This window comes from Bombus huntii, chromosome 6 (assembly GCF_024542735.1).
Source record: "Bombus huntii isolate Logan2020A chromosome 6, iyBomHunt1.1, whole genome shotgun sequence".
In the NCBI taxonomy this organism is placed as follows: domain Eukaryota; kingdom Metazoa; phylum Arthropoda; class Insecta; order Hymenoptera; family Apidae; genus Bombus; species Bombus huntii.
The window spans coordinates 18,016,042-18,033,621 of NC_066243.1; the positions used below are offsets into that span (position 1 = coordinate 18,016,042).

General features: G+C 37.2%; 1 protein-coding gene and 1 long non-coding RNA gene across 2 annotated transcripts in view; one reads left to right on the forward strand and one right to left on the reverse strand.

Moving 5' to 3' along the window:
* The window catches only part of LOC126867119 (tyrosine-protein kinase Drl-like), a 29,217-nt gene extending 18,309 nt beyond the window's left edge, over nt 1–10,908 (reverse strand). Inside the window, exon 1 of the mRNA XM_050621302.1 lies at nt 10,337–10,908. Coding sequence (XP_050477259.1) covers nt 10,337–10,436 — 100 coding nt within the window. The 5' untranslated portion in view covers nt 10,437–10,908. The remainder of the gene's footprint in view (nt 1–10,336) is intronic.
* A 193-nt stretch (nt 10,909–11,101) lies between these two features.
* LOC126867121 (uncharacterized) lies at nt 11,102–17,575 on the forward strand. Its single transcript, XR_007690152.1, has 4 exons — nt 11,102–11,321; nt 11,936–13,836; nt 14,253–14,318; nt 14,403–17,575. It is a non-coding gene; the product is annotated as an uncharacterized LOC126867121 (long non-coding RNA).
* Nucleotides 17,576–17,580: the final 5 nt, after the last annotated feature.

Consider the following 17,580-nt stretch of genomic DNA (forward strand, 5'->3'; position numbering starts at 1 on the left):
TCGCCAGGAAGTCGACTCCAAAGAACCGGCTATCCTGATCCTTTCAAATCCCTCGCTGTCGATCTTCCTCGCTCTCAGCTTTAATCCTTCGAGTTGTGAACTTTGCCACGTCACCCAACCAGTCCTTTTATTTCCAAATTATGTAAGGGAAAAGTTCTTTTCAGCCGCTCAGGAATCGTTTCTTAAGGAATCAATCTGCTCAACTAAATACATTAAAATGTTACTACGGACTCAGAAAAATCTTCTCAATCCACTCACGTACGATCTCTTAAAATTTTGTTTACGTGTACAACGCGTTTACTTGCGCTTTGATTTAGGTTATATACGCGTATCGATTTATATGTTAATTAATTCATTCTAGAGAGCCAGCTATGTGCAATTATCCTAAACACAGGTTCATTTACGTATAGACTTCCTTTAATCTTGCTGTAGTCTTAGATTTTATATCCAAACGAGAAGACGTTTAATATTTTAAGGAAGTTTCCAGCAGAAAGTTAAAATAAAGAATCATGCGTGTCGATAACGGCTATTTCATTCTTTCCGTAAATTTAAGATTGTTTTTAACGATTGTTTTTAACATTAAAAAACATTAACTACAGCAACTCTAGTATCTTTTACAAATTGCAATATATCTGTCGTCATTATTGAAACAACGAAAAACATATCTAGTTAAAGAAAGAAAACTTAGAAGAAAGTTATCAACTATATATATGAAGCGATTTATTTAAATACGACTCATGTTATTATAAAGCAACAGGAATTGCGTACAGGAATATACGCAGAAATCTGAAACTTTCACACATGCTAAAGCAAGTTAACGAGGTACTAAATCCATCGAACTTTTCATCATAAACCAGGGAATGGAAGCAAGCTTCGCACAGTGAGAGTGGATCGTCAAGTAACAATTACAAAATACACCGTCCGGTCCGCGGAATAACAAAACCGCTTACTCTTCTTCCGTGGCGTTCGACTCATGACTGACGTATGAATACATCCCGAATTCCAGGAAAAGAACTGACCTACGAGTACACGTGTTCCGTGACAACGCAGCTCTTTACCCTACCCTACCCCCCCCCTCCTCCCCACTCGTCTGTCCGGAGGAAAGATCAATCTTCCGTCAGGAGTCTCACTGGCAGATTTATCACTAGAGGCTACCAAGGGATGAGTCGTGCAAGGGCGATTTCCAACGAGGAGATAGGAGGACATCGAACGTAAAAAGGCAGAGCATCCCCTGCTGTGGGGCTCCTGAAGACCCTAGCTGAGATGGCATCTACGCGCTCTAAAGCCTTCGGATGTTTAAGTGGATGGACCTTACCATGTGTTCCTTTTCACGGCACCGATGCTTTGATAATTTCAGAGACACATTCGAAATTCCGTCTGCTGTCAGAGGAATGGACATAAAACAAGACAGGACACTTCAGACGTAAAAGCGTATAAAAGTACTCGTGTTTGTACGTGTAGGTACAACTTGTCTTCGTCCATTTATGTTTAATCGGTTCTCAAGGTCGGTGTGTGAAATCGCGTTGTAGACCAGTTCTTTATCCCGAGGGCACAAACTTTGGCTTAATTAAAAATGAAAGAAAGGAAATGAGATGGTACGGATAAAATGTTTAGTTAACATTGACAACAAAATTCAGAATATTAATTTTTCATTCGATACGTAAATAAGAACGCGCTTGTTTATAACGATTGAAAATTCGAATCTTCCAACTGGACTAAACGTATATTGTATTATTTTAATATACATAGGTTTTAAAAAATTATACAAACGATTTTCGGTTGCGTGCTTCTACGAATTAAACCAATTACTGCGAGTATCCGGAGAAATAGAACCAAATCAATTCCTTTGTCAAAAATTGTGGCCGATATGCCAACCACAAAGTCTACACACAGTCAGCTTGTAACACGCAGTCACGAAACGCTAAATTATCCGCATAAACTTCCAGAACGGCGGTATTTTAGAATTCTCTTTTCTACGGTAGTTCGTTCTAGGTAGCAACATAAAAGGTTAAGAACGGGAACCACTTAAGGAACCATTTGTCAGGAACTGTTTGTGGCCCTTGGAAAGAGTTCGGCCGTTTAGTTGCCGAGTCACCTTGTATAAGGGCCGATGCATCGAGGTCTATACGTCAGAAAAATGTTTTCTCCCATCACGAGTACAAGCTCGTGTATACCGGAGCGAACAGCGTTCCTGGATAAAAAGGTTTTATTCTGGCGGTGAGCCTGAATCACGATCTTATATTGAATCGAGGGAAGGCAGCATATTTCCTAAGTACTTCAACTACGCGAGATATTTTTCACAAGAGATCCTGTAGGAACGGCAGACTCATCTTCGAGAAACAGATGCTCGTTAAGATCCTGTCACTCAGAACTCGCTACGTGGAAGCGAAAAAAGACTCAGGAATAAAAACTAAAAGATTCTTCGCAAGGATAATGTTGAAAAATCGATAAACGCTCTCGTTGATAGGTAAGAAAAGATGCAAAAGAAGGATAAAATAAAGGCTATGGAAAAGATCGATACGATCGATTTACGACATTCAATACGGTTCAAATTAAACTGAAAACATAAATCTCAGAAAAATTGCCTCTTACGAATCTTCGTCAAGAATAATCATCTAACGATAAATCAAATCACAAACGCCGCAATATAAATCAAAAATATAAGAATAGTTATATTAACAGATACTTATAAATACTTCACCTACTCTCTTTTGTTATTCAAATTGCATAGACTGCGAAGAATGCTTGCTAAGCATAACACTGCGACGTACAGGGGAGCCATCGCTCATCCGTCAATACGCGCAGCAAATCTTAAAGTATTAATATTCTTGTATCTTGCAAATCCAATTCATAAACTAGCTTTAAATGTTGTAAAATATATTTTCATCGGATATTTATCGTATATGTATCATATATGGATATTTGAAAATATTTTTTAGTATTTATAAAATATATTTGAAAAATTTCCTGTAGAAACAGATCCTCTTGGGTTACATCTCACGATAGCCCTCGGCAGAAAGAAAAAATCTCCCAAGTGCCATTGGAAAACAAGCGTATAACCATTTTCACCCTCGTACTATCGCATCTCTGAATTCTCCAGGGATTAAAAGAGCTCATGCCCACATAAAAGACAATCGCGTTATGGTTTCATTCGATACACAATCCTCCTTCAATTTTATTACACTGCTATTACAATTGCTTTTTAGATTAATATAGGTTGTCATCTCAAAGTTGGGTATAACAAATTTACTCGTAACGATATACGACAAAGCAAGTATCATTTATCCATGCATAAAGTACTTTTATTCGTGCATTACCGAATATATAGAAGTAGTGCTGCAGAAAATCAGCAAGTACATATATCGTTTACGAAATGGTAAAGGTGTATGTATCGTGTATACCATACGCGAAGAGATTTCAATTTCGTTGTTGGGAAAAGTAACACGTGTCGTGCATCGAAACTTATCAGAGGTACTTTAGTAGGATTTTCTTCTTTCGCTGGGCAGAAAAAGACACGAGGTAAAACGCGCCGTCCGCTCTCGGAAGAAAATCCACGGGGGTCCTGTATCTCTCCGGACGGCTCCTCATGTAAATGTCTGACCAACACATCCCGTAGAGTGTCCCTGGCACGTAGGTTGAACGAAACGAGCTGACGCACACAAGCGAAAACTTAAGGCGCGGATCTTAACGAGGAGTCGAAGATTGATGCGGACAACGGTGCAGCATTCGCCCGCTGGCCCATCTTGAAACCATACACGAGCGTTTCTTCGCAGCCATTCCCTCGTAACGTATTCTTCTCTGTCGCTTGTTCATCGACGGATACGATCTACCAATTTTTTCTTTGCCGTCGCCCATTTCTGTCCCTATAGTTTTTTAAGATTTGCCCATATTTATCTACATACGTGACTAATTCGTCCGTTTCGTCTCGAACTCGATAGTATCCTCAAAACATTAAAAGAATTTAATGTATCACGTCACAGTGAGATATAAGACAATCTACTGCGTTCGTTTGGATAACGACGTTACAGGTATGCTGTTAGCAAACGCGAGGTTATATACGTTGAATAAGCAGAAAGTAAGCATAACATTTTATCATTTCACGGAGCCGCCGTTTGCTACGCCACTGTGCGTGCATAAACGTTTTCACGGAGCCCAGGCGGGACCTTTGAGGCCACCCCACTCCTGAAGTAACATCAAGATGGGCCTGTCAGGCCCTAACTAGCTAAGGTCGGACCCAAGCCGGACTCACACGAGTGAAACACCGCCTCCGGCACAAGATTGTCGGAGTGCACACCACTATCGTGTTTTGACACGGACTTCTGACGGATGATGCTCGTGCGCATCATTGTGGTTTGACGTTTTCCTGATTGAACACCGCAATAATTTTACAACAAGCGCTTTCTCTTCGTATGCAAATTCGTTAAATAGAAAGTTATCGGACCAAGGAATTTTAATCCGTCTTTTAAAAGTTATTATCGCATTTGCGATACAATCTTTTACGTGTACGGGTTTAATGCAGACTTAATTCAAAATTCATAAAGTAGTTCGAAATACTAAGTATAAGCAGGCAACTTATCATACAAAAAAAAGTATAAAGCACAAATACTACGCGTAAGAGGATACACAGCTGTTGCGTTATGGAGATAATAAATTTATTAACTAGCATATGAAGGCACATTGTATTTTATGCCTGCACAGTTTAACTCAAGAGATACTATCGGGTTTTGTAATTAGGCGATAATGACAAAATCCGCAATCATTTAGTTGTCGACTCAATATTTTAAAAACTATGGATAACAGTTAATGAAGAGAAATATATTATCGGACGACGAATGATAAATTAAGAACGCTGAAAACAACATTGCTACTTATTAACACAATGTATCTCATAACGTTCATTATTTTCATATGACTAATGTAGTAGGCAACATCGTGGCCGATAGACGAGCGTAATTTACTTGTCGGTTTGAAGAGTGAGGAAACGAAAATCGGAATGTAGCATGACACCAGTGGAATTCAGTTATCTTATCCAAAGCGGATGCTACACGATACGAAAGTGGTAGCAAGCTCGTAAGGCCGTAACACCTTAAGATAACTCTAAAATTTTAGGGTCGTGAGGTGTTTTGGGACCTCGATTCAACGAAGAAAGAAAGTCGCTTCGAGAAACGCCAAAAATATTGGAAAAAGAATCATTGGGGATACGCGATAAACGTGTACAAATAACGTTTCCTTATCTTCACCATACAACGGTATAAAAGTGTATATAATCTACTCGAGCAACGTGGCCTGCCTTCACAATTTTTCAAAACGTAAGAAGTTAACGTAATTCTTGTAAGTGGCTCTTACAAGCGCGTTCGATATTCGACTCGTGATAAATTCAACTTTGGACTCTCACTCTCTCACCTTCGTGTATATGTATCTGTATTTCTTTTTTTTTTTTTTTTTTTTTTGCGCCATAAGACTTAATGAACGAAAACTACTTTGAGAACGTATAAGCCGATAACCATAATTAATCACCGGTCAATATCTTCATCGGCACTCCTTTCCATTATGATTGCGGCCGAACGAGGCAACAGAGTGGAACACGGCCGATCGAGATCAATTTCTTGCGATGCTTGTTCGTGAAGGAACGTAAGCGAATACGGGAAACCCTATAGTAAATACCGAAATTGGAAACCTCCTTCTTCCAGGAAGCGTGAATGCAGCTTGAAAAACCCGTGGTCCATATGGAGAGCGACCCAAGGGGCCCTCCAAAATCGGTATTCAAGGCTCTGTCTGAACAGGCCCAATCGGCAGCATGGCCATCCAACTAAAATGAGAAACCAACGGAAAAAAAGCAATAGAACCGAACGACTCGCACGAAAACAAGACTAAAAGAAGCGACTGTCGATTATTCGATGTCTAAACAAACTAGGGTCGGTCCAGCCACCCCATGCTATGTTCGTTTAACAAGGACCTCGTTATAATATTTTATTGCGTCCCGTGTATATACTGTACCATCTTATAATACCAATCTCGTTTCCTCGTTTTACCCCGAATATTTTATTGCCTACAAAATGATATCGCGAAACGGCGACAAAACCAAAGTATAAGTCGTATAAATAAAAACCAAAGTATAGGACACAAAATGTACAGGGACTTTTATTTGATGGAAAGAGAATTTGGTGATTCGAAAGAGGAGTGGATGATCGAGCTTTTATGGAATTTAAATTATTATATTGGATTAGAACAAACATTTTGGATTACAATTATCAACTTATATTTGATTATTCAGTTCTTGTATATCTTATATATCTAATACGGAGATAAAGTCACGTTACAGTATATTAAAATAATGTAGATAAAATCAGATTTTATAACGCGTGAAATTTCAGGCAATTGGTCAAGATGTACGAATGAAATAAAAATATAATAAAATATTACTGCTTAGGAAAATAAAAGATGATGCAATGAAAAATGCCTCTAATAAACCTGTTGAAGGCAAATAACCATCAACCGTAACAGTAATACATTTTTTCTTATGTTCTCTTCCATAAATCATGAATATTGGAAGTGATTTTAAACTTTTAAACGATAGTGTATAATTTCGACCAATAAAATCCTGTAATAAAAATTTTTCGATATTAACAACAAATAGCTAAGTATTTCCTCTGACAGCGAAATGTGTTCACACCACTTTACCACCAAAACATTTATTGCAAAAGCAGTATTCTTATTACCTATCCTTCAATGACACAAAAACAAGTTCTGCTTTTATATTAAACAGGATAAACCACTATATACGTACGTATTTAAGCCAAGAAACGCTATCCCATCCAGTTGGAGATGAATATCTACTTCGACGAGGTTAATACACGCCTCTGGGAGTTGTAAAAGATTTCAAAATTCTCGAATATAAATATCGAATTTTATTCGCCATATTCTTCTAAGTAATATATAAAGTACCTAAAATATTTATGTTTATGAAAATAACATTAATTGCAAACGAGTAATATTTTAATATCTAAATCTTACTATGTAAGTTTAGAAATATAATTTAAATTAGTTCCTCGAGAACGTACCGATTTAATCCCTTTCGTTTGAACGAACATTGCGCTGCCAATACACTCCAAATTTATAGGTGCGATTAATGACGCCGTCTCTAAATAGCAAATCGTACGATCCGATTTCTTTCATTCGTTGGAGCGACGCGCATTAGCGCTAAACACAATTCGATTTCAGGCAAGGCTTTTGACGCGAACACGTTTGAGTTAACCAAAAAGGCCTGAGCAGATATGCATATGAAATGCGTGTCGTCGACCGTGGAACGAAGCGCGAAGTGCGTGGCTGAAAACGCGCAATACTACACGCGAGCGCGTTTCTCTCGGCGGAGAATCGGGGCGAATCAACGAATCGGCAATTCGCTCGACTTTAGGTGTCGTCGAAATACATCTCTTCTCTTTCTGCACGGTGTGGCGCGGTGCTAGCCAACCGGCTCGACGCTTTTCGCGGATCAACGAGCCGAGAGCGAATTATTCGTCGCCGTGGAAGTTATCGCGGAAATATTGGAAAGTTCGTGCCGTTGAGTGGCTTTTACCTGTTTCCGGTGCAACGATTCTCCTCTGCACCGACTACCGAGCTCGGCGACGATTTTTGACTAACAGCAAGTACAAATGAAAAAAGAAGAAAAAGAAAAAACAAAATGCTGCAAAGGAGTATACGTGTGACGGAGAAGAATGAAGATCGGGAGCGTGAGAATGGAACAAACGATCGAGTATCGTCGGACGGATTTGTCGAGCTCCCTGAAATCAACCACATCGTCCGTGAGATTTTAATGGATCGTTGAACCGTGCTGCTTCTGAGCATTCATATATTGGTTCAATCGTACTTTTATTAGAATATCGTGGTACATAAGTATTTGTAAATTGAAAGAACGCTCCGTGCTTCAAACATCGGTACTTAGACAAGTATGGGACAATTAGTGGGTACGGAGGAACATCGTAAAACTTTATTGAGAGATTAAGTTTTAGTACTTTAATCTATTATTAAAAAAGAGACATAATATGGAATTTTTAAATTTAATTATGCATCAGGGAAAATAATCGTTTATATTTATTTAACATTTTTTTTCAAACTGTTGCACACTACAGCATTTCGGATAAAGTGATAAATGCTTACTTCTATTATTATTAAAATAAGGAATATGCAACTTTGTACTCATAATATGGACTCAACAGGGATTTAGTATTCCGGGAACCTTTTACACAATTGTATTATTACTACAAGCAAAACTTTATAAGTCATCGGTACTAACAGTTTTCTTCCATAAATGTAACAAATTTAGTAATAAAATAAATAAAATTCTATAATTACAAACCAATTGATTGTTTCATTCGCTATAAAATCGCAGAATTGTAGAACACTAGAAGTTTATCATCTACAGTTTGTCACGCGATGGTTCAAAATAACCCCACTCTTTCTAACGTATCTCGTTTTCACGGATTTCGATTGATGAAAATTTACATTTTATAAGAACTTTCTTACACTAAAGTGATATTATTAGTTAATCATTATTAATGGTTAATAATGTATAATTATTGTAAAAAAGGACCTTAACATGATAAGAATTTGCACTAATAGAAAATAATGAAGGCAGAGGGAGTGAGTACATTCTTTGCTTCATTCAAGTGGAGAAAGAACACTCTGTTTTCAACCATCACGAAAAATGTTTAACCCACTGGACTCACTGTGGACATTTTTGCTTTATAACTAAACTGAGGATTTTTATGCAAATTTAGATTTTTACAAGTGCAAAAAAAGAAACGAATCTTCAAATAGAGATTCATTTTACTTACCAAATTATTAGTATCCTACTATAGATTCTTTTGTATTTTGTATTTTAAATGCATTGTACATATCTTGCGTGATTAAATTTGGCGTAAATGCATACGAATCTGCAGTCTATTTATAAACCTTTGTGAGTCAATAATTCCATACTTTCAGTTAAAATGCCGTAAAATCGCTAAAAATGAGCATTCCCTGCTGTTTTCCTTACCTTTCGATTCCAACAACATCATTTTTGCGCTTGTTACTTTAATGATATATCCTTAGAACACCCCTTCTTTTCTAATAACTTCTAAAAAAAGGCCACGTACATGTTGTTGAAGAAAAGATGTGTAGCGAAGCGAGTTCTACGAACTAATTTTACACGCAACATACTCACATACATGAGCCTTTATATCACAGCAGATACCGATTAATTACCACTAACTCAAGTACAAGGATTTATGACACTTTTGCTATGTTGTAAATTATCTCTACTTGACCTATAGCATTTCAATGCTCAATTAAGCATATCGGCAGTCTACTATTATATATTAAATTCCGTAGAATTTTGAACTGTTGACGAAGGCAATAGGTTTGCCGTATGAATGTAAGGCGGTGATAATTATTCATTAGCCGAGTGAAATCTCGGTACTAGGAGCCTTTAACGTCATCGATTCCTCACTGTCCGCGGCTCAATTACTATACTATGCACTAATCGCTATCTTAATGGGATTTTGATCGGTGGTTAAATTTTTTCTCGTCGGTACGTATTTTAATGGATTGTTAAGTTACTCGGACTAAAAAATTCTTTTAAATTGCACATAAGATGTACACTTAAAAAAAATCACATATATATCGGCATAATATAAGTTATTCCAAACAATGATGTCTTTTTGGATATAGTCTAAAAATCTTTTGATCTATCGTATGTCATAAAGAAATAGAAAAATAAATCATTGCATAATTTTTACAACAATACAGATAAGTGTCAAATTAAGACACTCTGTTTCCAAGAACTTTTAGATACCTTAATATCTTATGAAGAATAAAATATTAATTTCAGCCATCGCAATAGATTGATAACGTAGTCCTCACTAACATTGTAAATACAACCATGTAAAGATATGTAAGTAAAGATACGTGGTTTTATCTACGAAAATAAGTATTTTGTTTATGTTTACATCAAGTGTATGTATGAAAATAAATCATATAGCGCTACATATCAAAAGTAATCTTATTATGTAAACAAAGATCTCAGAACTTTTTGAGAGATCAAGATGACATCGCTATAAACAATTTTGTTGATGTTAAAACGAGATGAACGAAATATTTCTTCTAGACGTACAAAAAATTCTTATCGAATATTAATCGAATATTATATATATATATATATATATATATATATATATATAATATATATAGTGAATAAGGTTTACCAAGGACATATAAGTAAAAAATATGTTCAGGAACGACGCAGCGACTTAGTAGAAGCGTGAATGCAAGCGTAAACGAATTGTACACCTTTGCTTACCCATTAGTTTCCGCACTTCTGCCTGGCTGAGAAAAAGGTTGAAGTAACTTGCACCTGGCCGCACGAGAACGAACAGCAACACTGCCAATTTTAGGAGCATCGTGTCCACCACGTGCTTAACCGGTTGTACGTACTGAGTAGTCGTAAACACGAGATACGTTATGCTGTAAACAACGTTAAAGTCTTCTAACACGACTCATGGTCCATGGTCCATCGTAAATCGGTGCCGATTTCACGAATACAAATGCACGTGACAGCACCGCTTTCCGCCACGGTATTCACGACCGGATGAGAATAGGCATGGAGCGTCGATGATATCGTACGACTTCTCTCAACGAACCAGATTTTTTGACAGTTCGTCGCGTGAAACTCGTTGAATCGTGTGAACCGCACTTGGGATATTACACGCATGAAATGTTGACCAACTACTTCGACAGTGTCCGTTTATTCACGAGACAACGCGTACGAGAGACGAGCTAAAGATTAAACAGAAAATAAGAGACGAAACGAGAATGCACACGCGAGGAGGAAGAGCGCGCGACGTAGGTAGTTGCCTCGTGAAAGCCACAACCAGTTGTGTGCTCCGACCGCCATGGGTCGAGCGGGGTCGACGCAGGCTCACCGAGCCGAAACTGGCCGAGTCCGGCCGAACGCAGCCGAAGTCCACCCACGAGAAACGCACGTTCTAGGCGTTCTACGGATCGGATGGCCTCGGTCTTTCGATGCAGCAGCAACCAACGAGAGAATTAAAACTGAGATTCGCAAGAAAGTCGTTAAGATTTACGAGGGAGGATAATCGGGCTACATTTTTCGAGATACCAACCATTCGTTCTTGTAATCGGTACGACGTGCACGGAAGGTGTTGAGTTAACTTTTTATGAAAATCAGTGAGCCGAAACGAGGCTCGTGAATCAGTTGCAGCGCGCGCTTTTGTTTCGTTCACTCGGATGTTACTTGTTGCATTTTCGTGACATGCTTACACGCTGTACGTACGTATGTACATACTATGATTCTGAAGCTTGAAAACTGAAGGTTACGAAATTTTATTGTATAAATTCTTTTAAATGCTTACAACGTAACTAATTCCAAATAATATCTAGAATACCTTTAAAATAATAAATAATTATAAGAAACTAATAATTCGTAATTTTTTCAATAAAACAAAGTCTATATATATTAACATCTAATACGCAAAATTCAATTGTAAGGTATAAACTGTAGTGTATACTTTCTGACGACCTTATTGACCTTACCTGAGACAAATCAGAAGCGTTTTGTTTAAAATTTATTGTTTAATTTATTATTTAATAATTGTGTAATATTGTTTAAAATTTATTGTTGAAATCCTAAATCAGATCCTGTTAATGGAAATCCTATAATATTATACATATTTAACACTGCAAAGGAGTAGTAGAATCTCGATATCTGCAGCCTGGATTTCACGAAACCTAGATTGCTGTATCCAGCAGCGTTCAATTTGATCAGGGTAGAGTCATCTGTAATTTCTATGTTCGTTATTTACATAATTTGTAGCGAGAACGCCCACATAGACGTTTACAAATCACGACCCTCTTTAGTTCTTTTTCCTCTTCGTTCTAGTCTATCAGGATACGCCTGATTACTGAACGTCATTATTACGGACCAAGAGATGAACTGAGACAAAAAGTTCTGCTATGAAAGCAAAACAGACAAAACGAGCGACTGAAAGTACAAGAAAGGGAAGTGAACGAGGAAGCAGAAAAAGGTAACAAGTAGAATTCTATTGAATATTTGTAGCTAACTGAGAAGTTTATGGGAATAGAAAAGAGGAATTATCTACAAAAGGTAAAATAAAATAGTACTAGTTTCTCTATTATATAACCAACATTTCTCAGATGTATTCATCTTCAAGCTTGATCTTTCAGTGATACTGTGTGCCACCTGTCTATAAAAAACACAAATTCGCTCAATTTTTCTTCTTATGTTATTTAAAGCTATTAAACTTAAAAGGCATAATTAAAGTCATTGTCATATAATCAATAAGAAGCGCAAATAACAACAAAGAACATAGATAAAAGAACATACCTAGATTGTTTGTTCAACTGATAAATTTACTTCGTTATAATTTATATGCAGTTTAAGAACCAGCCATATATGTCTGCGAGGAATCGTAAGAATTTTTACAACGATTATTTTCATGCTAGCTTTGGTTGTGAATACAATGTACAATATAAAGCACTGTAGTAGGGCCTAGTATATATCTCTGATTGTGAGAGGGCTATGCCATGAAGCTCCATTTAATCTAGAGCAAATACGGGGCGCTTCGCTTAAATCAAGACAGAGTTAAGGAGAGAGAACAGTTTCCTTTGTCGGCCCTAATCTGAACAAACAGCCATATACCACGATTGTGTCGTCTAGAAATTCTTGTTTTATCCAAAATTACCCCAGTGGTAGCTACTGTAGAGAAAAAGCAGAGATACCTTCCTTCAAAACTTTAGTAACGTATCTTTCATCGCAAAAGTACTTCCAACCATATATGTTGTGTTTGTATGAAAGTAATAACAACAATAATTTTTGCACGAACAATTACATATATGCATATGCAAACGAACGTTCGATGTTTATACGAGCATTTACAACTTAGAAACAACAAAGTAAGCGTTCTGAAACAGAAGTTATTTTATACAATTTTTCACATAAATTCTAAATATTAATTTAATTAAAAAATGCAAAAAGAGATATAGATTGATGTAAAATTTCAAATGATGATTCTATCAAAGATCAAGACAGTGATACGATATGTAAAAGTAAACGCGATATTATTGAAAAATATAAATAAATTAATTTACATATCAAAAGTACAAGAATAATAAATACTTTACAGAATCACTAAACAAATTGAAGGACCACAAAGTGGCCTATGATTTTTAAAAAAGTAATTTATCATAGTGCTACAAATATATCAATTTCTTCAACTTTTATAGAATTACACACACATACGCACACAGTACCACTGTACCAATGTAGTATTAGTCCAATGTTTTGTCTTGTAGTTTTGCGGTCGAAAACATGCGTTTCTAGCTGACATTTCGCTCGTTGATCTCCCACGTAGATGACTATGTCTGAAGACTTTCTCTCAAGTTTCGTGTATATATGATGTGCGCGTAATAACGTGCGGACATATAGATATAACAAAATTGTACGAGTTTTGAAAAGAACATCGTGACGGTTCCCAGGCAGCTTTGACGCGACATCGGTAAAGTCAGGTTGACGTATAGGCAGTACGGTGCACAAGAAGGAAGAAACGGCATTTTCTACTTATCCTGAAAAAAAGCTGCTGGCACTATCACACGAAGGGACCCCGCTTTGAAAGGTTTTCTTTGCCCGATCGCAGTGGCGCAGTCTCCAATTAACGCTTTCCGCAGTGTCAAAAGGCCCGACGACGACGGTGCGTTGAAAAGTGGATTAAAACGTGCTCCGTTTGCTATCGCCTTTTACAACGTTTACAGACGCGACCGTATGTAAGTACGTACATACTGCATGCTCCTTGTATTCACGACCGATGCCGACACTCTGCCTGCCTATATTCTTATTCCTTGTACGCGTTCCTAGCTGCCTTCAATCTACTAAAACACAAAACCGTTCAGAACAGCCTTACACAGTATAGTTCGAGGAAACGCGGATCGCTCGGTTTAATTTTAATTAACGAGACGAAAACGTTTGTACACGCGTTTTAATTACTCTTTGAGTACCTCTGTTTTCCTCACGTGCATTTACGGTCCGATTGGCTCTTTAATGCTTCTGTAACGCCACGTAACTTGAAACTTATGCACATACACGCCTATTTGTATTTTTTACATTTCGTTTTATCTCTGTATCATTGTACCAACAGTATACTGCTCGTGTGTAACAACATTTTTTTGTTTTTAACGTTTAGATCGAAGCGATACATTGTAATCAACTACAAGTTGTTTTATTATACAAAGCGAAGATAATAAAGCTGGTAGGTTTCAATTTTCAGATGGTAAACAACGTGGTAAACACACTTCATGTTTAAAATACATCAAATTTACACTAAAACTTTCAGAGTATTTATTCAAAGATAAACTTTGATATATTCTTCTGGCAAAATTCCATCAATCTGACTCCACCTGACCTCACAACGATGCAAAGGGGTGAAAGTGGAAATTGTAGTAAGCAGAGGGTGTAGCATGGTGAGTCTGAAAATAAGAAGATATAGATAAAAGGAGATGGTTCCACGTTGGACTAACAAGACTCAGGACCAGGGGCTATTATCATAATTGTGGGCTGCAGGCAGCGGCTGTGCCCACAAACCAGAATGGCTCTTGTCTCATCTACCTTCGTCTTCGCTTTCTTCTTTCTTATATTCTTCGTCCTCTCCTCCTTCTTCCTCTTCTTCGCCTCCTTCCTCTTTTTCGCGTCTTTTTACTCAAACTCTTGTACTCTCGCATTTTGCGCGTCTCTTCGCCGGTCTTTTGCACGTGCTAGAGACAAATGGATCGGCCCTTAAGGCATTTAGCTTTCACGCTACGTATTTCCATTTAGATTAAGAAGCCTATGCGATATTTTAGGAATACGTTCTTATCCAATGAAATATGATTCGGTATGACTCGGTCCGCAAGTTATAAGACCTACCTGTAGTTGTGCGTAATCGTTGAAATTTAAAATAAAATAAAGAATGTCTTAAAACGAAGAAAGAGACGTTCAAACGTATTCGAGAATATTGAGAAAACCGTAAGTGCATATACACAATAGCAGTGCTTATTCAGAAACAATACTAAACTCGAAGATGCGATGTCTGCCGACAAGCGTTCTATTCTCTCTCGTTCTTTACTTTCCTTGATTACATGGCAGGCCTAAGATCTTTCCAAGCTCTGTATGTACGTTTTGGCTTTCATTTTAAGAAATGGTGAAGTAATACGAGAAGAATCGACAGGAAATGTCAGAAGTACACTCCTTTTAATCCACCTTTGTGAAGAATAACGGTACCTTTTTTTATTTTTCAAAACTATTTTATTCAATCTACGTAATAGCGCTAATCGTTGTTTTTAATTTTGCTGTAACAGTAACTGCATTAAACTTCTCTTACATAACTCGATATTGTAAGTGAATTTCTCAGCATGACCTGATTTCTTCGTTCACCGCACGTACCGATAGGAATCAATTACCATAGATTCAAGCAATGAACTCGTTACGTAATTATAATTTAGTTATAATTGCTAACTGAACGAATTCTCCGAATCGATTATCGAAGACAATATACGTCTTCTTCCTTTTCGATTAAATCGTGGATGTTAAGGAAAGAGTGGCGAAGCAAACGTTTGTTATTCACGATTGCAATTAGCAATTATGCCATACCGTTTTACGTTAACGGTTTATGGACCGTATTTTACGCTCAAATATTACACGTTTAACATATTTCTCTTTATTTCTGACAAGTACATCGTGTTCTATCAGGTATTCGAGTAAGTATCTTTTGAGATTACAGCACTGTAATTTTAATAAACATCAGAATCTAGATTCTTGTTGGTTCTTTACTCCTGCTGCTTTTTATTCTTATCTGATGGATTAAAATTTACGAACGACGTATACTTCGGTGAAACGAGGCATGTACTTGATTTTCTGTTGAATCTTTCAGTACCTATCATACTCCACCTTGCATCCTTTAAGTGGCGTGGCTAAATTGTTTCTGCTTCTTTTGTTTTGTTTTACATTTCTTCTCGTGTGTTCTTTCAACGAGAGATGCCAGGGGCGTGTATGTTTGTTTAGCCTCGGTGTACCCTGTTATTAGGGGCCGGTGCTGCTCGGAAACCAAAAGGCCCACGCGGATATTTGGGCCCTCGAGAGAAAGACGATCGCGCTATCCTCCGTCCTCTCTTCTCTCGCTCTTTCCGCAGAATTCGCCTTCTTCTTGTTCCCCTCGCCGTTTGTCTTTCGCTTTATTTCGTGTGTAAGAGCAGTTAGAGATGAAAAGGATAGCCGGATAAATTCGAAAGGAGACCTGTTGGTTCTCGGACAGAGTTTTTGCCTACCTATTCAGATATTCTGATTTAAATTCTACCGCATTTTAATTTATCGCTCGTGATCCTACTGATTACAGAAACACCTATTCCTAGGAGAGAAAACGATCCTTGTTGTCGCCTTTAAACGACTAACTACTGGATACCAATGGAAAGATGGAAGTAACTATGTACAAACTCGTTCTACAAAATTGTGTCGTTGACACAAAATTTCTCACCATGATAGTTTTAGATCGAAGACAATAGATACGGTGCTTCGTTATTTAACTAAGTAGCTATATTTTAGGAGGCTACAAGATGTATTTAACTAACCATAGTTAGATGTTGGCTTGCGTTGGGTTTACTTGCTATATACGCATACGTATATGCCCCTTTTTCCACGCAATTCTGTTTTTTCAATCTGGGGTTGATTCGTGGGATCTTTTGATTCATCTTTTTCGATACACAATGCATCGCTGACGACATCCTGCAGATTCCGCAATTGAATGGTGTCTGTTTGTACGGACGCCACGTGACGAAGCGTTAGGGATAGACCTAACACGCGGCCAAATATTCCATGCTTTATTTGTTTAATTTAACAGTATTGTGACGCGGTGTTTTCATTAGTTGACGCTCGATTTATTTCTTTCGGATCTATTTCCTGCATTTTTAACGTGGGAGAAAGCAGCGATTCGAGCACATGTATACTTTGCGTATATACATATTATATGTACTAGTACCGTGTGAAAAATCACTATAGGTATACTTTCATCATTTTATTCTTTATATCATTTTTCTATTTTTATATGTGTTTACAGTTGTTAGTTGCTCGTGCAGAAGAGAACTAAATAACAAATTGCAATCTAATACCACCGTTATGAAAGTTTCTTTATACATGTTTATCATAAATATATGGTTTTATTATGCTATGCTTCGAATTCATTCGTTCAAATTGGTATTTATTATTTCTACTTATTGCTGTATTAAGATATTGGCTAAAAACATTTTCTCGTAATAGTACCGACTTCAAGTTATCTTTTTTGAATTATTGTTGATTTCTGAGTATCGACGTGCACTGCGACATCTAATGGTGCACGCGTAGAACTTCTGCAGATTTCAAAGGAAAATAATAAAATATATATTATAAAGTATAAAAAGATTTCAAGGACCGTCATAGAAAGAAAAGTACATTGTAATATATAGTGGTTTTCAATACCAATTATACGTGTTTACGTGTTTGATTAA